The 22476-nt window shown below is 34.4% G+C and overlaps 1 protein-coding gene across 1 annotated transcript; it reads right to left on the bottom strand.

Annotated features, from left to right (window-relative positions):
* Window positions 1-3869: 3869 nt before the first annotated feature.
* Window positions 3870-20654, bottom strand: LOC110093921 (eukaryotic translation initiation factor 3 subunit A-like). Its single transcript, XM_020818978.2, has 14 exons — window positions 20497-20654; window positions 18395-18495; window positions 17457-17938; window positions 16569-16784; window positions 16111-16479; window positions 15994-16023; window positions 14677-14904; window positions 14199-14360; window positions 10245-10466; window positions 9953-10159; window positions 8561-8767; window positions 8398-8478; window positions 4778-4979; window positions 3870-4606 (listed from the first exon to the last, which is right to left on the bottom strand). Exons 2-14 carry the CDS (start codon window positions 18438-18440, stop codon window positions 4167-4169), a joined length of 2892 nt encoding a protein of 963 aa, XP_020674637.1. The 5' UTR covers window positions 18441-18495; window positions 20497-20654; the 3' UTR covers window positions 3870-4166.
* Between the last annotated feature and the right edge of the window lie 1822 nt (window positions 20655-22476).

Below are 22476 nucleotides of genomic sequence, written 5' to 3'. Positions count from 1 at the left end.
TTTCACCAACCATTTGATGATTGTTTTGTGGTTATTTTACAAAGGAGTGCATTCGGGCTTGTTGAAGATGCAAAATGGTTATATAGTGATCGATGTTCTAGCAAGGGTTGGACAACCCATTGTAAGAGTCTATGCTATACATTTTAAAGCCCGCAAAAATGGGGTGTTGAATGATGGATTCAATTAGGGGTAATAACTTTTGAAAGTTCCAATGATTAAGAGGTTGCCTTTTACCTCTTAAAAGGAATTCTTCTCAGATAAATCATAGTAGTTCATCATTGCATTATGTGGGATTTCAGCTAAGTAGTTAGTGATGACTGGAGGAATGTGGGTTGGGCGGCCTGTGCAAGAGGTATGGGTAGAGCTAATTGTGTCAATGATGTCTTGCTGTGGTAGGGGGAGACCAGTAAGGGAGAGGGATCTCCATACAAACATGTTCAGGTCAACCATCTCCGACCAATGGTAGATCTCAAGGGAGCTGGGTCTCCTTTTTTTAACGCTAACGTTGGTCGGCAAGTGCGTAACAGAAGTTGAAGGATTTCATTCTGAGACTCGTCCATTTTTTGGATGTGATCTTTTAGGGATGACCCTGATGTTCATTCCCTTACAGGAACTCTTCCACCGTGAAAGAAAGAAGCAGATGCCTGACATACTTAATTTGTAGACATATTCTTGGATTGATATGAGTTAGAGTGAGAGGTTCCATTGTTGTGGTTGTTACACTTATTGGCCATTGAAGGAGTGCTATAGTTGAACTTATAGAGTGGGATTACTTACCATAGATGATGCAAAATTATTGTGAGCTAGAATATTCACAACGATAAAGTGAGTAAATATTTGGTCTTAGCGATGCATGAATATCCAACACACAAATAGGTAATTTGAGAGAGAGAGAGAGAGAGAGAGAGAGAGAGAGAGAGTGTGTGTGTGTGTGTGTGTGTGCAGCAAAATACCAAATTTTTTTTAAGTGGAAAACTCGTAGAGGGAAAAAATATGGGGCCTTGCCTAGGTGAAAAGATTAAACAAAATTATAGTGGATTACAAAGATTAACCCATCCCTTGACTTAGAGATGGAATTATAATAGTTTGGAGAGTCAGACGGAAGTCTGATGATGGTTGGGCATAACTCTAATGACTTTTGGGCAGAAGTATAGTGGACAAGCGGTGATCCGATAACAATCAGAGACTGGGCAATGATCTAATGATGGTTGGGTGAAATTTTGGCAACGGTTGACTCCTGAATGGAACTCTGTCGATCGAATGATGGTTGGGCTGGAGTCCTACAGTAGTCAGCGTCCAGTTGGATGTCCAGTGATGGTCAGTGGCCGAGCGATGTTTCGAAGATGGTTGGGTGGAAGTCCAGCATTAGCCAGCGGCCGGGCGGTGATCTGACGACGATCAATGATCGATCAATGGTCTGATGTAATCAAGTGAAAGTCCAATTTCGATCGGTGGTTAAGCGGTGGTCCAACAATAGTTAGGCAAAAGTCCATCAATAGTCGATAGCTGGGTGGTGATCCGACAATGGTCATGTGGAAGTCCGAAGGTGGTCGGCATTTGAGAGGTGGTCCAGGGATGATCGATAGAGGTTCATCTACGGTGGTACTAGAGCACTTGAAGCCTCATAGTTCTCTTCAATCTCCAACCAAAGGTCCCCTTCTAGTAGAGAGTAGGGGTCTATTTATATATTTTCATAAGTGGCACACTTATAAATATGGAGGAGATCCAAGGCAGGTTTGGAGTAGTCCACCGAATAGCCCATATTGATTCTCCAATCATAGAGCATTTTTTAAATATTTAAGTATCTTAATGATGTCAGAATTAAGTGCTCTTGGGTTCGTTGGATTCATTTCATCGAGCCACTCGATTTGACTATAAACATGTTATATTTAGAGATCATTTGGTCATGCAATTAATGATTTGAACCTTTCAAATACGCTTTAGTGGACCCATTTGGGCTAAGATCAGATCGATTTCGATGTTGTTCGGTTCATCTTCTTGAGATATTCAATTTGACTATAAATTTGTTAAAATCAGAGTTTTGACGGTCACAAATTTAATTTTGAAAGTATTCAACCTAGTTATGCCTCGAGATTTGTGTCCGATCAAGATAATTTTTTGTGACGTATCAATAGTTAATTATAATTATTAAGGATAATTAGCTTCTATCTTATTAATTTTTAAATAGGTTAGACTTTTTCCTTTTTTACTGGAGATTTTAATGTTATTTCATTAACATATCTATGTTTCTACATAAAATATTATAGATTTTGGAAGCTTATTTGTAATATTTAAAATTTTATTTAATTATGTAAAAATTAGTATTAATAAAAAAAGGTGTTCTAATTAATGGATATGAGCTTAAATATAAAAAAAAAACTAATTTCATTGGATTTTTTAATATGTGAATTCATGAGTTTTATGGCCTACTTTGAATCAGAAATAAATTTATTATTTTTAATGGTTAGTTATTTTTTTATTATAACTCATATATCTATTAAAAATCGGCATGATCAACACATATCTCCAAGAAAAAAACTTTAAATTAGAAACTTTGGGAATTAAATTCAAGATCATATGAACTACGATTTCAGCAAATTTATAGTTGAGTTGTACGCTTCAATGAAATGAACTCAATGATACCAAAGGTGGTCAAATTCAAACTTAAATAGCCCAAATCAAACACTTAAAGTATAATCGGAAACTTCAAACATTAATATGATGACCAAATATTCTTTAAATTTGACATGCTTTTAATAGAATTTAGTGGATGGACTAGATAAAACCAATGAGTCTAGGATCACTCAATTCTGACATCATTGAGGTACTTAAAATGTTGAATAAATGCTTCATGATCAAAGGAATTAAATGAACCGTATAATGATGTTTTGGATTCTGATTCAAATTACTAAAATGCTCATCTCGAAAAGCCTATAAATAGAGTCTCATTATCCTCATAAGAAGAAGAGCGAGAATAAAGAGAACTAGAGAGAGTTCTCATACATTTTCTAGCCATTGTTACTGACTACTACCACCAGCTATTGTCGCGGACAACTACCACCGCAGCCATCTTTAGACTTTTGATAAGATTTAAACCTAGTATTAGGTTTCAATTATCCAATTGTGGATACCATACTTTTGTAATACTACTAAAGAGAAATTAGACATTTTATTCTCAAATAGTATTCTCTTCTTTAACAGTGAGGAAGAAAGTTTTTTGTATCATCTAATATGTAGTGGATTTTTCACTTGGGTTTGGCCCCGTGGTTTTTTTTTTCCTTTCCGAAATTTTCACATAAAATTCTTTTGATCTTAATGCTTTTAGGTGTGCATGATAAATCTTTGTACAATACTGGGACGTAAAATACACTCTGCATAATACAAATTTTCTAGCACGTACAATTACTGAAATGGATGGTTGCTTATAATCGTTGAAGAATTGCTTGCAATGGAATTAGGCAATTTGGGAGTTGGCTTTGGGATGTGAATTGTGAAGGAAGAGATGGTTTCACTTTCGCTTTAAGGTAGAGAGTGATAGCATACACTTCCATTTGAAAAAAGAGAGATTATGAGAGTTACTGTGCCTGTGAGTAATGAAGTAGAGATTTACACATTTATTGAAATCCTAAGTACAAGAGGTGCTTAAACACAGATGTAGGTCATTGGATATAGGGGTATTACAATGAGTTAATGAGTCAGGCTCAAGTTCGACCCGAATCCAATTAAACTGAACCACTTGACCAGTTTAATAAGCAAGAGTCAAAAATAAACCTGAGCCTGACCCGCTTGCAACTTGAATAACACAAATCCGACCAGTTATCCTATTTTAGTTTACTGTCCATCTAATACAGATTCAAAAGGATTTAACAAACACAAAATCAAGCAACTTTATTTACAAATTTGAAATTTTATCACATTTAATTGCAGCGAAAGGTCTCAGCTATTATCCAGGTGCATAATTAGGTCACTAACGGAAAGATTTTGTTGCAGTTGTATTCAGAACATGATTTCAAAGACGTGCAATAGAATGTGATAACAATATCACCAGCATGGTTCAAAATGTCCCACCTCTACCTGTTAACAAAATAATTTCCACGCAACAAGCCGTCTACAAAGACAGTTCTCCCTTTCTCTCTGGATAATTAGAGCTGCAGAGGATGAAGGGATCAAACCCGTGTTCTTGATGAAGACCATGAAGAGTTTGAAGCGGGTAACTTTGATCCGCCAAATGAAGGCCTGCGATCGCCACCATCATCGCTCCGCCATCTATCACTTGATTGTGGAGGTCGATCATCATGCCTACCCCACCGGTCTTGTTCAGGCGGTGGGGCCGCAGCTGCACCCTCTGGTTTTTCGCGGCGGAACCTGGGGACATACTTGGTAGTAGATGGTGCTGCGGTGGCGGTGGCCGTTAATGGCTCTGCTGGTCGTGGAGTAATTACAGAATCAGCAGACCTGGGCAAAGGTTCATTTCCCCTCGCAAGAAGGGCTTCCTTTCTCAACCTTTCCTTCTCATCCAATTCCCTCTCCCTTTGCCTCTGCTTTTCTGCAATCTCATCAAGCTTTGCCTTTCGTTCGGCTTCTTCCCTCTTTCGTCTCTCTGCCTCTATGATGAGGTAAAAAGACAGGTTTTTTAATCAATCATCCTTGTAGGTGCTAGCAAAAGAAGATTCTTTCCAAAAATCTAGAATCCTTATTTACAACTACTACTCTTGCCCAAGATAACCTTGTCACAGAAATGAAATTTAAATGCATCTAGCAGCAAAGAAACTGATACCTTCAAGTTTTTTAGCTTCTTCCTCTTCGTGAAGTTTGGTCAGTCTCTCTTCCTCAGATTTGATGTAGAAGAGCAGCTTCCTTTTGATTTCTCTATCAAGTTTCCTCATAGATATTTGCTGGTTGAACTTATCCTCCCTCTCTTTCTTCAGGCGATTGTATTCTGCATCACGTTGATCTTCTATTCTTCTCTGGAAAATAATCTGGAAAGAAACGAATAAAAAATTTATTGATATTTCTTGTAATAATCAAATATGTGGCGGATCCACCAATATGCCATCATCAGGGATTAAAGCATGCCCTTTCCACTCAAGAAATTCAGTACAAAACTTACAGATAGCCTGCATTTATCTAATTTCCATGGAAAAAGTTTAAAGCATTCACAGCCAAGTCTTTAATCAACATGATAAACTAAAGTTTATAATTTGGAACATCAACTGTTTTACAATGTTTAATAACTTGTGGAATGCACGACTTAAAGTTGCCAGTAAATAGTTTCATAAAATAAGGCTATAAAAATGGACTAAGAATAGGAAACATAAACGAATTTAAGCACTTTATGCAGCACCGGCTTCATTTCACTAGTCCAAAACTCAAAATAAGCCGAATAGACTATTCTATCCGTTTAGTTGAGTAGTAGCGCAACCCACAACTAATAATTTACACAGTATCCACAAAATTGGGAAACGATGCACTCAAGTAAGGAAGCCCCTCCCCAATAAAAATTTCACAATTTCTAATCATGCATCCTATTGTTTATTTAGCCAAATAAAATCTCATTTTATAAAAACAATTCATGTCTATAGCTTTGATTATTCATATGGATAAGGCATACAGTTCAAATGCATGCGCAATTTCATGTTGGGATGTACCTGTTGCAGTTTGAAAGACCAACGGCGCTCTTTTTATTAGTCATGAATGACAAATTCATTACTGTTTATACAACAACATAAATCCTTTATCCCATTATGTGGGATCAACTACATAAATCCTTTTTTCTCCATTGTCCCGTTAATATTCAAATTTTCATTTAAATTTAATAAAAAAAAGGTTATTTCTAATATTTTCTAGCCAAGTCTTTTTATGTTTACCTCTACCTTTCTTAATATAGGCTGAATCCAATATAAGTACTCTCCTAACCAGGTCATCAGAAGGCCAACGTTTTATGCGTCCAAACCATCTAAGGTGCCTCTCTCCTTGAGCATTCTCATCTCTGTAACACTTAATCTATGCTTCTCTTTTAATGGCCAACATTCTGCGCCATAAAGCATTGCAGGTCTCACCACCATCTTATAGAATTTTACTTTAAGTTTGAGGGGTACTTTCAATTACACAATAGGCTCGATGCATTTCTCCACTTTCAATCATCCAACTTAAATTCTACTAATAATATCCTCATATCTTTAATTATCACATCGAACAATAGATCAAAGATACCAAAAGCGTATGCTCTTATTAATGACTTGACTGTCCAAAGTCCCAATCCCCTCATTAGAACTATTATTACTAAAATTAAACTCCATGTATTCGGTTTTCAATCTACTCAAATAAAAACCTTTAAACTCTAAGGTTGACCTCCATAATCAAAATTTTCTTTCAACTCCCTCTCTAATTTTATCAACAAAAAGAATATCAATAGCAAAAAACATACACCAGGGAATATCTTATTGTAAGTGTAAAGTAAGAGCATCCATGACTAAAGCAAAAAGATATTGGCTTAAAGTTAATCCTTGATGTAATCCGACTGAAATAGGAAAATACTTGGTCAAACCACCTTGTGTTTGAACACAAGCAACAACTTCTACATATATATATATATGCACGACTTAAAGTTGCCAGTAAATAGTTTCATAAAATAAGGCTATAAAAATGGACTAAGAATAGGAAACATAAACGAATTTAAGCACTTTATGCAGCACCGGCTTCATTTCACTAGTCCAAAACTCAAAATAAGCCGAATAGACTATTCTATCCGTTTAGTTGAGTAGTAGCGCAACCCACAACTAATAATTTACACAGTATCCACAAAATTGGGAAACGCTCCACTTAAGTAAGGAAGCCCCTCCCACAATAAAAATTTCACAATTCCTAATCATGCATCCTATTGTTTATTTAGCTCAAGTAAAATCCCATTTTATAAAAACAATTCATGTCTATAGCTTTGATTATTCATATGGATAAGGCATACAGTTCACATGCATGTGCAATTTCAAGATGGGATGCACCTGTTGTAGTTTGAAAGACCAACGGCCCTCTTATTAGTCATGAATGATAAATTCATTAATGTTTATACCACAACATAAATCCTTTATCCCATTATGTGGAGTCAGCTACATAAATTCTTTTTTTCTCCATTGTGTCCTATTAATATTCAAATTTTCATTTAAATTTAATAAAAAAAAAAGTTATTTCTAAAATTTTCTAGCGAATTCTTTTTACGTCTAACTCCACCTTCTTAATATAGGCTGAATCCAATATATGAACTCTCCTAACCGTGTTATCGGAAGGCCGACGTTTTATGCGTCCAAAACATCTAATGTGACTCTCTCCTTGAGCATTCTCATCTATGTAACACTTACTCTATGCTTCACTTTTAATGGCCAACATTCTGCGCCAAAAAAGCATTATAGGTCTCACCACCATCTTATAGAATTTTACTTAAGTTTGAGGGGTACTTTTCAATTACACAATAGGCTTGATGCATTCCTCCACTTCAACCATCCAACTTCAATTCTACTAATAATATCAACATCTCTTTCACCATCACATTGAACAATAGATCCAAGATACCAAAAGCGTGTACTCTTATTAATCACTTGATAGTCCAAAGTCACAATCCCCTCACTATAACTATTACTACTAAAATTAAACTCCATGCATTCAGTTTTTGATCTACTCAAATGAAAACCTTTAAACTCTATGGTTGACCTCCATAATCAAAATTTTCTTTCAACTACCTCTCTAATCTTATCAACAAAAAGAATATCAATAGCAAAAAGCATACGCCAAGGAACATCTTATTGTAAGTGTCGAGTAAGAACATCCATGACTAAAGCAAAAATATATGGGCTTAAAGCTAATACTTGATGCAATCCAATTGGAATAGAAAAATACTTGGTCAAACCACCTTGTGTTTGAACACAAATAACAGCTCATACATACATATCTTTAATGACTTAAATATAAGCATTATTAACTTCTTTCTTTTCTAGAACTCTCTGGAGCACCACTCTTGAAACTTTATCATATGCTCTCTCTAAATCAATAAATATCATATATAGATCCTATTGATTTTCTCTATACTTCTCCATCAATAAATACCAAACAAACCGCAGCTTAAGCAAAATAAAACAAAGACAGATAAAGGCTTCACAAACAACTTCAAATATGCAACTCCCAGGCAAGTCTATGGATAAACCCCAAAAGTTGCTCTGGGTTAAATTCACCGAGTTATACAGATACAGAAGTGACAATGCGTTCCCCTGATAACTCCAGCACTGGGAAAAGGCAAAATGAGACAGTAAACTACACAGCCCAGCCATTATTACCAAAAATACAAAAAACAGAAATCAATCTACTTGCACTGAAACAAGGAAATAAAGAAAGCCTAAATAAGGGAACCTTATTTTCCAGCATCCGAACTAGCCTTTTCTTCTCTTGGAGATCACCAACATGGTGCTGCTTACTAAGCTCAATCTCCCTCTGCAGTCGTAGTGGCAAGTAAAATACAAACAAAAAAAAAAAGAAAAAACAGCATTTAAAAGAAATTAATAATGAAGCAAACCAGTTGCTCGCGTTCATGAATGATTTGTTCCTCAACCAAATGCTCCTGGAATGCATGCTCAATAAGGGGAGCCTCCTCCTCCCTCTTTGCTCGTTCAATGTAATCCATAGTTTTGGCAAACCTCTGGAGTTTCTTTTCCATTTCTTGCCGTTCCTTAAGTTGTTCGCTTAGGGCCATCTCAAGAATGGCCTCTTTTGTAACCTTCTCCTGTACGAGCACAAGCATCAGAGATTGAATTTCTTACCCCAACTTCGTAGTTCTAAATTATTCAAGCCTGGGATTAGGTTTCAATTACTATAGTCATCAAATTCAAGAGTACAAAATATGGAGTAAATATCAACTGTAGGGAACAAGATGTTGGGGTGCAATCAGACTACAGAAAATTCCATTAATTCATCATAACAATAATTAGCATCTAAATAGTTCAGTTCCAAAAGATGGCCATTGACAAAAGATAATCTAATCAAGTACAGAGCAACCATAACAGCACCTCTGAAATAGAAACATAACCACGAGACAAAAAAATGAGCACTTAGCAATAGGGCTGTAATAAAAGAACCGAGACGAACCGAGCTTAATCATCTTTGAGCTCGAGCTCATTTTCCAAGACCCTGTCGGAGCTCGGTTCAACAAGATTTGAGTTGTTTTTGTTCTCTGTTTGTGCTTGAGCTCATTTAGAAAACACCTGTTCGAGCTCAGCTCGTGTTCATGTTCAAGCTCATTCATTTTAGGCTTGTCAAGCCTATTAACGAGCTGCTTGATTTGTGGCTCGTTTAACAAAATAAAAAGACTTAATCGAGTAGTTTGCCGAAAACCCACCAACAGCAGGCAAACCGCCTTCGCTGCCTGCCAAGCTCAGCAAATGCTCCATGCATATGTTTATTTTTATAGAGCAAAACCAAATCACTCAAAACAGCGTGGGACTAAACTTCTCACACTTTTTTGTTTTTTGTTTTTTTGTTTTGCAGAGAGTCGGGAGGAAAGGTAGGCCATGGTAATCCAAAAAACGGGAATTAAATATGTCAACTTTCAGGAAGGCTATCCAGAAAACGGATTAAATAAGGTGGCCTATCCAATAAAAAAAAGGATTAATTCAGGCAGGCTATCCAAAAAACAGGAATATCAGTTTGTGAACATGCGAATGGTTGAAGTAGTTAACTATTCTAAATTAAGAATCACCCAGCTTTTTTTTTCCTTTTTTTTTTAATTTGTAACAACATTTCTTAATAATAATATTAGTATTTATTTTAAGTATTGGAAATCCATCCAGATCCGATTTCCTAAACAGCAACTGCTGAAGCACAACAAGGCAGGGAAATAAAATTTTTTAAAAATAAAAGACTTGCAAAAATTAGTCCCTAGAAAGATAAATATGTCCAATAATTAGCTTACCCCTTCGAGTGCAACTCTTTTGCCCTTCTTCTTAGGCCCTTTCTCTGCTTGCAAAAGTAGTGCTTGGGCTTCTTGAAGTTCTCGTTCCTCAATCTCACGGCGAATTCTCTGCTCTTCTCTGCGAGTATATTCAGCAGCAAGGCGCCTCTGTTCTGCCTCCTCAGTTGTCTTCTGCTGTTTTAGCCTTCTTGACTCTTCTTCCCTTTCCTTCAATGAAAACAACTAAAACCATTGATTTGGTGGTTCAAAGTTACTGTTTGACATATCTTAAAAAAAAGAGTCTAGCACTCACCCTTTCTAGCATCTGCCTTTCATGTTCTTCTTTGCGTTTCTCAATAATAGATTTCCTTGCAAGAAGCCTCCTATGCTCCTTCTCCACAATTTCTGCTAAACCATAAAGATTTTCAGACACTTTGGACTGTTTCTTCACTAGGGGATAAATCATGTCCCTTGCTTTATTAAGAGAATCAGCAAGGCTCATCAGATGATCGCAAAGCCCGTCAGACTCAATGTCCTGTAAGAGAAGTAATGTCATAAAAACTTGAAACTAAATATCTGGCATCTTTACAAAACATTTCTGACTTGAGAATAAATATATGAGTGCCCAAGAATAACTACAAACTTATGCATACAACCGAGAACACATCCAATAATTACCCTTCAATAAACATATAGTCCCAAGTGTTGTTAAAATGAAAATATTAAATATTCCTACCAATTAAACTTTACTCGTAGAGAAACTCTAAATTGAAAATAAAAACCGTTGCCTTTGAACTGCTTTCACATGTTAGAAATGGAAATTAATTATGTTTATGTTAATTTAATTGACATCAGACATAAGAAATGAACAGAAAACTCTTAATAATGGGAAAAATATTTGAGATAACTTTAAAAATTGATGTTCTTGATCACACAGTTTATAAAGATGCTAAGAAAATAATCAAAGTATAGCCCACGCAAAATCATATCCATTTGCATCTGTATCTGATGATAATCCATCACATAAATTGGGTAAAATCCCACGTGACCATTCATTATAAACATCACCATAATCATTATTATTAATCTTATTCCAACTGCTTGGGTTGTCTTTTTTAATCTTAATTTTCATTATTTTCATTCATTACTGTAAAGTATTGCTTGAGGTGTTAAACCAATTCTTTGCAAATCGATTTGGACAACTTCCATCCATGTTAGCACAGTTCTATCAATTTTCCTTCCTAATCTTTAAACATTTGACTTTATCTAGCCATATAATGGATGATTTTTCTAACCTTCATTGAATGCATTTGGATCATCAAGTCTACTTTCAGCCATCTTATCATCAATAGTTGTAAACTCCAAGTAACCCCCTAACATAATCATGTCTTATTCCTAGTCTTCTATGCATCCATCTTAACATTCTCATTTCTATCAGGTTCAACTAAACTACTAATTTTCAACCCAACACTCAGATGCATAAAATATAGTCATAAAAATTGCATTTTTTTTAAATTTATCTTAAAATCATAATATCTTATTGCATAATACAAATAAAGGTAATTCTCCATTAACCACCCAATCTTAATTCTAAAAATTAAATAATCATTTACATCCTCATTCTTATGCATAATAGATCCAAAATATTTAAGACTATCACACCAAGATATTGTTTTAACTTTAATTATATTGGATGTTAATTATTAATATCACGCTGAATTAGCAATATATATCATACACTTAATTTTAATTCTGCTAATTATAGCTTTCTATTTTCTAAGCATTTTCTCCAATGTTTTATATTCCTACTTATTTTAAGAAATGACTCAATGATTAGAAATGTTTCAATTGAAAAATGAATACATAAGACATCTCCATTTGAACATCCCATGTAAGTATCTCCATAACCATTATAAAAAGATATAGACTTAATATTGATTATAATGTAATCCTACAATAATAAAAAATTCTAGTCATCGTTCCATACATATCTTTAATTACTTAAACATACTCATGCTTTCTCCATCAATGAGCATCAAATTAGTTCTTGCTATATTGAATCATATGCCTTCTCAAGATTAATAACAACCCTACTAAGATCTTTTTTCTTCTCCTTATACTCTCCCATAATCTAACAAATTTGTTTTTATTATAGAACTTTTTGGCATGAAATCAAATTGATTATTTAGAACTAACGTAATTTTTTTAAGGTTATGTTCTTCATTAATCTAATTTTTCATTTATTTTAGCACATAACCCACTAATTAGAACTATTTTGAAACCGTTCCCATAATTTTGCAGATGAATAAATCCTTCAATTTTCCCAGCTACACTTATGAGTATGGAGACACACACAGCAACACAACATCAATAAATATTATGACACGATACACCATAGATTCAAAGTTCTATTTTATAAATTATTAATATAAATTAAATAATTTTAAATATTTTATCTAAATGCATCATAGGATTAAATATCAAATCATATACAAATGCTTTACAAAATAAAAGAAAATTTTGACAATACTGAACAAATGAAAGATGAATTATAAATTCTTAGAACTAATAATTTATAATAATCAAATTAATATTCTTGATAATATATTATTTCTATGTAATTCATATAAAGTTAATGAAAATCTTTTCATTGTAAACAAAGTCCATATCAATGAAAGTTTAATTACAAATGCAAAATTACAACACATTATATGGACTAGTAATGTAAAATGATACTAATCAAAATAAATAAAAAATAGAGGACTTTTCATTAACATATATTGCTTTGAGAACACTAAAAAAGGACATAACTAATAAACTGTTTAAGACATTAACAAGTATATATCTAACTTAGAAGCATCATTTAAAACTGCAGAATATAAGGAGCACCTCAATGTTTTTTCAAGAAATTCGCAATGAGCATGCCTCATTGGATGCCATGTGAGGTGACGCCTCACAAGATGTGTGATATGGGAGGGGACCGGCTCAACCAGTCGGTCCAGCAAGAGTCGTACGAGCAGAACCGGGCGAAAGCAACAACAAGGGTTTCAGCAATATCAGCATTCCTCACTGATTTCTGCTGAGTTTTTTCTTCCTGGTCGCTGAATTTTGCTGTTTGGAGGCTAGATTCATGTCAAAGTTGCTGATTTTTGATGTTAAAGCCTTGATCCGAGTACCGATGGCCGGAAAACAGTTGAGGCATTGGAAGAAAAGCTGAAAGGGAAAGTAGGGAAACTACGAGCCGATGTGGGATCAATGAATGAACGTATTTCAGCGATAGAAGGAGAGTTTGAGAATATGGAGGAGATGATGACGCGAATGTTGGAGTTTCATACTAAAATGGCCCCATTGGAAGAAAGGAGAATCAAGAAGATAACATGCAAAGGGAAGATGAAGAGGTGAATTTTTTTGGAGGGGATGAGGAAATACCCCACCTGGTGCCTTGCTACCGAGAAGGGGGATGGATAGGGAATATATGCAAGAAGGAGGGAATGGGAAGAAGAGAACAAGCGGGCTGAATTTGGAGGAAGGAGGGAATATAAGCAAAGAAGGGAGGAAAGGGAATCATGAACACAAGGTATTTAGAAGTGTCCATACTTCAAAGGCAAAAACAGAGCAAATTTCATGAATAGATCAACCCTCAAGCAATCAGTGAACCCTTTTTGATCTTGTAAACTTCATTTTAAGTAACACAAAAGATTGCATTTGTAAAAATTGAAATGAATCAGACCTTATTTCAAAATGGCCCTAAGCAGGTTTTAGGCAATGCAACCTTTCTACAAGCTCAAGAGGACAATAATTTAACCCAAATCACTATTTCCGCTCGGGTGGAACACAAAATTAATTGCCTAATACTTGTACTTTTACCATTGCAATAGCCAATACATGATGTACAACGTTCCTTCAAACAAACAGAATTATTGACATTTATGCTTAATACGACTGATACATGTGCGTGTGTTATGCAAAACATATTCCTGCAGATCTAATTTTGACTGAACTTTCTAAACCTAATCAAGAAGGAACATACATAGAAATTAAATCTAAGAGATACATTAAAAAATTAGATGGGAAAAATGATAAATGTTGGAGTGTAGTTAAGATATTTGGCATTCTAGTACAAATCAAATGTGCCAATTACTATGGTAATATTTAAGTTGCCGTATTAACAAATTTCCCAAAGTTGAAGAAAGATACTATTAGTCAGAAGAATGAATCTTGCACAGAAGAAATTGCCAATAATGTATGTTGGCTAGTTAGTGCATACCTCATTGATAAAAGTGATGGCACCCTTTCTATGATCAATGACCATTGAAACAAAATTATGCTTTATAGCTTCAACTGATATTTTCTCAACGACAGAGAACTCCAAAAAAGGAATCATCTTTGACAGCATCTCGATTTTCACCGTCTGGTACACCGCAGAAATCTAGAGCCAAAAAAAGATAATTCATACACACCAGAAACTCAGAGCCAAAAAAGATAATTCATACATAAAGAATATAGTTTCCATTCATCTTATTAGCCTAACAGAGGTGATATTCACCATCGCATATCATCTTCGAGAGGTATATTTTGGTGATATCAATACAAGCATAACATCAAAATGAACAATTAATAATTGAAGTCAGCATTCACTTGAACGGACAGAGGTGCACTTGAACGGACAGGTGCATTAAATCGGCAAACTCAACATAAATCACGAATCACATTGCTTATTGGGAAATAACAAAAAAAAAATGTACCTGCTGCAAAACTCTCAAAGCAGTAAGCTTTTCTAAAGCAGGGATATATTGGGATAATTGTACTTCAGGAACAGAAGAAGCTGATGCGAGCTTGCCACTAATCTTGGATATTTTAGCAAGAAAAGGCTGAACTTTTGCAGCTAGATCAAGAGGCGAGAGTTCATGTTCAAGGAGATTGTAAAGGTCCTTCACTTCTTGTGATATGCATGTCATGACACCCTTGGAAGACTGCAAAGATGGAATTCTCCAAATAACCACAAACTAGATAATTTTTTTTTTAGCAATATAAATGCAAAATGGTAATCAGAGTATTACAATGTGACGGAAACAGTTTTATTAGATATTGTATTGCATTGCATATTTTCACTGTAAAAAACTGTTCCTAAGAGCCTTCCACACATGAGAATTATCTATTTAAAGCTATCACAAGATAACAAGAAAAACAAGTTAGGCAGGCAACAAAGAATTGGAACAAGAAAAGAAATAAAAAAACAGAAATGACAACATTATTGTTCAAATTGTCATAGAACTGCATGGAACTGTATTGATTCAACTATTGATACATAAGTATCAAAAAAATTAAATGAAATCTTAGCTCGTATAAAAAAAATTGGCAGAAAATTGGCAGAGGTATAGAGAAGAAAATAATCCTCAAAGGAAGTTGGCCACTTCTTCAAACCAAAGGAAAGCTCAATGACGAAAGAAAGCATTATAGTTTTTTTAAATATAACTAGCACCTTCATCCCATGTCCATCATAACAAAACAATGATTCTAAAATCACATTGCAAGTTGTTATCATGATTACGAAGGGGGTACAAATGATTAATGGCATTACTTAAATAGAAAAACCAATGGTCACATGATAAAATTAAAAGGTTAATTTACTCTCACCATCATGGCTCTTTCAATTTGCATGCTAATTTCATAAGAAAATTATTTAATGTTACAATGATTTGAAATAGAAACCAATATTGTTGGTTAATGCTATGGTTCATAAGATCCTTAGGCATGCCACAAAAAAAAAAAAAAAAAAAAACACCAAAAATCGACCAAGAAACAGCAAGAAGCAATCCATGATAAAACATATGCAATATATTGACATGAAGCTAGAAATTGGAAACGCAAATAGCAATCTGAGATAAAACAAAATTAGATATTGCTTTACAGAACAACATATATATATATTCTTTCTTGAAAGAGACGAACAAATTGATTTACAATGAAGAAACAAAGGCATATTAAGAGAAAAATGTAAAAAAAAAAAAATCAAATCAAATTTCCACTCTCATCCTTTTTTGTAATATGAAGAAACATACCAATTCTGAAAGGAGCGCTGCTCTTGACAACTGCATATTAGTCATAAAGAAATAACTCTTAGTGCCTATAAGTATATTGAATACTTAACAGATAAATTAAAAAGGAGACCTAAATACCGTTTCTCTAGTCCCTCTCTTGGGATCAACATTAAAACCAATGAGGCTTGACATTCTCATATTGCGCTCTTTTTCATTTTCAAGCTCCACGTGTGAAGCGCCATGGTGATGGTCATATGGGGTCACCGAAATTGCAGCTAGCAAAACAGATGAAGCTAACAATTGCAAATCCTTTTGTGTCAAGTTCTTATTATAACTTCTCTGAAGGATAAACAACTTAAGCCATGCATAAGCATGGTAAAGGTGACTCTCTGAAACCCAAAAAATTTCTGCTAACTTAGCATAATATGTAACCATCAATGAAGGCTTTGGATGCTTTTTAACCAAGCTCATTAAACCATGAATATCCTCCACTGAACGAAACGCTTCCTGTGAAATTAACCAAAAGATGATATTAAAAGTAGAAGGATGTTAGTTTGTGAAGAAAACATGAACTCAAAAGAAATTGCAAATCAAACCTGCCATAGTTCTAGATTAGTGGCTATCTTTAGCTGGTCTACTCTAGTATCTAGGTAAAGCTGCAAGCTTTCAGGGGCTGATAGATCAGGCCTATCCCTTTGATCTCGATACTTATTTAGATTTGCCAGATGATTTCGTATTATCTCACATAACCTGCGAAATTCAGTTGCCCTTTTGTATTGCTTGCAGAACTGGAATGCTCGGTGTGCTGTCATCTACAAACTCCCCAACAATAACACTTAAATAATACAAGCATTGCATACACTATCATATGTAATGTTTAAGGAAAATAGTTTATTTTATAAAAACATATTTCTCTTAGCACAAAAGAATAGCATAGCATGTTTCGAATGCTCAAGAATTAGAAAAGCTTTGATGACAATGTGATCCCATGTGAACAAAAATATATGCAAATTTCTAAACAATTTGTTTCTATTGAATATATATATATAAGTTACTGGATTAAGGCACTTACAAGACTAAATTTTGGAAGTCTAAATGTGTTACAAATTCTTTAATTGGCTTCAACCTTAATAAAATACAGTTTAAACAACATATATGCTCAAGCTATTAACATTCCAGGTAAACACCCTTTTACAACGTAAGAAAACACCAATACATTTTGAAAGGGAGTAGAACATAACAGTGAATTAGCATAGATGTGCAACAATTAAGATCTTGTTTTCCTTAACTCCTTTGAAAGTAACATGAATGAAACAATAACTTAAATCATAGACAACAAAAATGAAAAGTTGTGAGCTATGGTGTATTGATGGGTAAAGCGTAGCAGATTCAGGTATAAAATGAGAAGAAAAGGCATTAAAAAACAAGCAAAAATTCATGCGCGACTTCATTTATCAGTAAAAACTATAAAGATAGTGGCTTACAGCATATAAAGCCTCCAACTTAGAATTGTTCCTTAGAATTTCAAGCACTGTCCTGTAGGTTTCCCATAAAAATTTGAACCATGGGGTAACAAGTTCCCTGTCAGACCTATCCTTTCCCTTCTCTCCACTTACATAACTTAGCATCAGATCTTCAGGGCGCTTATCTGCTTCCAAATCTTCTACATCAAGTGCATCTTCCAGGGCTTGTGCTTGGTTTCGAGCATGTTCAGCCCTCTCGGTGGCAAGTTGCATAAAATATTTTATAACCTCCTCCAAAGAATTGACATTTACTTGTTGACACACTATGCGATACTGGATAAGACCATCTTTTGCATATCTACCCTTCCGCATATCCACACAGAGTTCAACATATTTGAACATAATTCTTTCAAGGATCTTTTGCCATGCCCTATACCGCTTTGAAGTTATTAGGTCATGAAGAGCCTGTAAGGCAGCTTGCTTTTGGCCAACATTTATCAACTCTGACACCACACAAATGACAGTTAATTCATGGCATAATGCAGATGGCCAAAATTCATCAAAACAAACAAAAAAGTAGCAATATTCATGTGAAAAGAATCAAGTTTAATAAAGTATAAATAAATGTTAAAAATTCTAATTAATCTATAAAACACACATTCAAATGAAAACACACAAAGATTGAGATGGACAAAGCGAACCAGTATCGCTGAGTAGAGAGAATGAAAAAAAGAATATGAAAATTAGTGAAAGAGGTAGCATTATTGTTATCATATAAACATCACAAGCAATAAAAAAGAGATATAGAAAATAACCAAAGAAAATAATAACTTCCCCAAATAATATCATAATATCAGGTAACCAAGAACAATGAAGAAAATGGGCACCATTCTAATTTTTTGGCCTATTTTTTATTCATTGCTGTAGAAAAAAAGCGCATTGAATGAAGATGTACGCACCTTCAGCTCGCTTCAAAGCGTTCTCGGGCTTGGCAAAGGTTGCCATAATCACAGAATTTAAATTAACGCCTGCTGTAATAACAGCAGGCGCAAATGAGAACCTGCATCAAAAGGAAAATTATGCATATTGAGCCAATGACCAAATAAGGTTGCAAATATCCCAGCATTACCAGAAGAATCTTAAAATTTTAAGGATATTTTAGATTACAAGGCCGAATTTTCATCCATCAAATAGAAATTGATAAAAAATATATACTTTTGACCAAAGAGATATCCGGCCAGACTAAAAACTTAACTCCACTATCACTTAATTACTCACCTAAGCTACAGGATAGACCTAAAAAGAAGAATGCTTTTCTTAACCACCATTAATAAGAAAAGCATCTAGATTTAACAAAAATAAAATTCTTGTCAGAAAAAAACTTACAAAAAGCATAGACCTTAAAGCCAAATCCTCAATCAAAAGCATTGTACATAATGAACAATCATCATTTCCCGGAAAACCCAACACAAGAACATTCCACTATTTCTACAACCGTTAAATAAATTCAACCAAATATATGTGTCTAGGTCCAAATCTTTAAATTATAATAAATAAAAAATTCCAAATACAATTCATAAGAATAGATGTATGCCTCTTCAAACCCTAAGAAATCGTCAAATCCAAAATCCTAAAGGAGAATAGATTAAAGGTTTGTTTGGGACAGTTGTAGCATTTTATAAAATTGATTGTGAAGTTATGGTGGGAAAAGTAACTTAGCTGCTTTGATTGTACGAAAATATCTTTTCACCATAGAAATTTGTAAAAGACTCTGAGAAAGCAGTAAGAAGCCAAACAAACTTGTGATTATTGTTAGAAAAGCAAAAGCGAGAAAGCTGTCCCAAACGAATCCTAAAAAGCTAATATTTCCTTTCATTAAATCTAGTGTAGTCAAGGAAAATTCAACGACAAGACTTTGAAGAAATTGAGGATGCATACATACAAAACCTCTAAAACTTGCGAGAAGAGGTTGAAAAAATATTACTGAAGAATGATTAGGAGAGGGAGCTAGGTTTTGTCAAATGGTTTTTATAGTGTTTATACTTCATAAAATACCATCACTGATCCAAACCAAGCTTGGATCAATTCAGTTAGGTTGGCATGGCTAGTGACTGAAAAGTCAATGAAAGCTGTTGCGGGAGAAGGTGTGATAAAAAGTCGTTCTTTTCCTTGTTTATTCTGTTTGGAAATACAGCACAATATAAGACTAGTTCAACTCACAATTCACGTACCAAGCAATAAATTCTTTCATTAAGAATTTATATACAATCAACAAATTGGAAAATCAAGAATTTCATATATATATGAAATTCAGCATAAAATATCCAATTAACTACTTGCTCAGCTTGCAATTCAAGGTATTTTAAGAGAACGTATACATAATATTTAAAATATATATAATAACTCAAGAAAACGTGAATCAAATTTTACCGACTCGCAACAGATCGAAAAACCACTCAAAAGGCTTTCAAAAATGAGTTCGGACTGAAATATATTTCAACTATCAGGTCAGTCTCACAAATCGATTGAAAACACGATATCAGCTGCAGGACTAAACAATGCAATTGAATAAAGCCGCGGTTTTGAGGGAGTGTCACAAAATATATTTCAAATATCTTGCCAGTTTCACAAAACGATTGAAAACACGATATCAGCTGCAGGACTAAACAATGCAATTGAATACAGACGCCGTCTCGAGGGAGTGTCAGAGAGTAGAACAGAGGATAGGAGCAGCACATATTATGCATTTCATACTCAGCTCAATTGTCGTACATTTCATACTCAACTCAAAATCAAGACGAACCACAACCTCGCACCACGCTATGCTAAATTCTAATCTGAAACTATGCACAATGCAATGGATACTGAATTTAAAGCAATCAGATAGCTGGAAATTATTCATAGCACTTAGTATGTTCAGGCATGAAACACTCCCACCTCCCATTGCCGGAAACCCAATCCAACCCCCCTCCTCCGACGTGGCGCAGCCCTTAGGGCACCTAATTTTTTGATAACTGCCAGTGAAAAAATGATGCCAATGGGAGAATGAGAATAGGTTTACCGTCAAGCTCTCGAGGGGCTGATCCTGACTTCTCTCAGGCTTCGCTTGTGTAAGCCATCCTTCTCTTCCGATTGCTTTGTCGCCGCAGTGCCCTTCTCGCGATCGCAGGTAGAGCGGCTGTCTAGGGTTCCCAGGATGCATTAGGGGCTGTTTGGTTACAAATGGGATTTATTAAATCCTGGGCTGTTAAATCTTCTAAAACTATTTTACAGTGTAACTCAGAATTCAAGATAATTAATTCACAATGTAAAGCTAATTATAATGCAATAGCATCAATTTGAGCAAATATTTACATTCATGAAATGAAAGAAATAGATGCACAACATAAGAAATATCAAAACTAACAAGATGAAAGATATAATTATACATATATAACTTTTTTTTATTTCATGCAAATCAAGTATGACATGCACTAAGTTTATTGGTATTGTTGACTTCTTACCTATAAGTGGAATAATATATCAATAATTAACATATGAAATATTAATTACATTTGTCATAGTAAAATAAAAGCGTACATGTGCTTCTGCAAGTTCATTAGAATTGAATATCACATTGAGTCGTCTTGAATTCTCTCCCTAATTTTTGCATATAAATTTGGATCTTCACCATTAACATGTACCATATCATGCTGCATCTCAATTTGTGTCATATTAAATTACATATTGTGCTTGGCGTCCAATGAAGTTGTGCAATAATGCACAAACGAACACAATATTTAGGCCAGAGGAAACTACCACATGTAAGTTAATACTTTGGATCTCTCTTTTCATATATCAAATGTTCTCTCTACTACATTACATAATTCTGTGTGGCGATAATTGTATAACTCCTACTCAACATAGCGCTAATGAAATATCTTCTAATAGAAATCACTTAAAAGATATTGAAATATTCTAAATGGTGTCATTAGCTTATTGATGCTAGCAAATTTAGAATTAACCAAGCAAAACTTACCAATTAACACTCTAAAGTCTTTCTTCTCAACTGCTCATTGCAAGACCCTTATGTACCTTAGACCCCTCCCAAACATAAGGGATGCAGATAAATTGTCAATCAAATGAGATCACTGTTGTAACATTTTATGAAGTAAATTATATTTTGTTGTAGTATCTATTTTACATGCATCAATCCTTCTCCTATGATTGGTTATGAATCTCTAGTTTCTATAGCATATGAGTAGCATCAAGACAACGCTGAGGAAGAAGAGGCAGATGACAAAGAAGAAGAAATGGGCTTAGGTGCCTATAAAGAGGGATCGGTATCGTTGAAGGTGCTGATGACTACTATGGAGGTTCGACAAATGGATTATTGCATATTAGGGCCATGGGTTGGGATACATATTCAATGACGGAGTTGCCTAAGGGGTGTATTATAATATCTACTGCAACAATATTTTGAACTAATATGAATATGATCTAATAAGTCTTGTGAGATTGCATTTCTCCATTTTTTGTTCTATGGACATCTTTGCATGTTTTTAATGCATTAATTATATTTTGAAGCGTGTCTTGAGAGTTCTATATGTGAAAATATGCATTTATAAATTTACCCTTGGGAGCACTATGATGTTGGGGTATGCATCGTTGCAGCACTTAACTCTCTTTCTTTCTATTTTAAAAATAGAGAAAAATGGATTTTTAGGGGAGCATTGTGGCACTACAAAGTCATGCTTTTTGTATTTATGGTTAAATTTAAGGGAGTGTTGTGGTGCTAGGTGTCTAAGCGTCGTAATGCTATGAAATAAATTTTTAGATAAATATCAAATCTACTCAAAATCTATTTATCAAATCAATTTCTCCTCTAAGGCACTCGACTAGAGAGAGAAGCAAAGAGATATATAAAAAGAAAAAGTCCATATTGGGCAACTTATGGTTCATCGCCCATCTACTAGTTCGGGATATTATTCGGATTGAGAGAGGTTAAATTTATTCTAACTCAGATTTTTATAATTTTTTGGGTTTTACTAATTTAATATTT

This window comes from Dendrobium catenatum, unplaced genomic scaffold (genome assembly GCF_001605985.2).
Source record: "Dendrobium catenatum unplaced genomic scaffold, ASM160598v2 fragScaff_scaffold_370, whole genome shotgun sequence".
NCBI classification, from domain to species: Eukaryota; Viridiplantae; Streptophyta; class Magnoliopsida; order Asparagales; family Orchidaceae; genus Dendrobium; species Dendrobium catenatum.
This window is presented reverse-complemented; position numbering and strand designations above follow the sequence as displayed.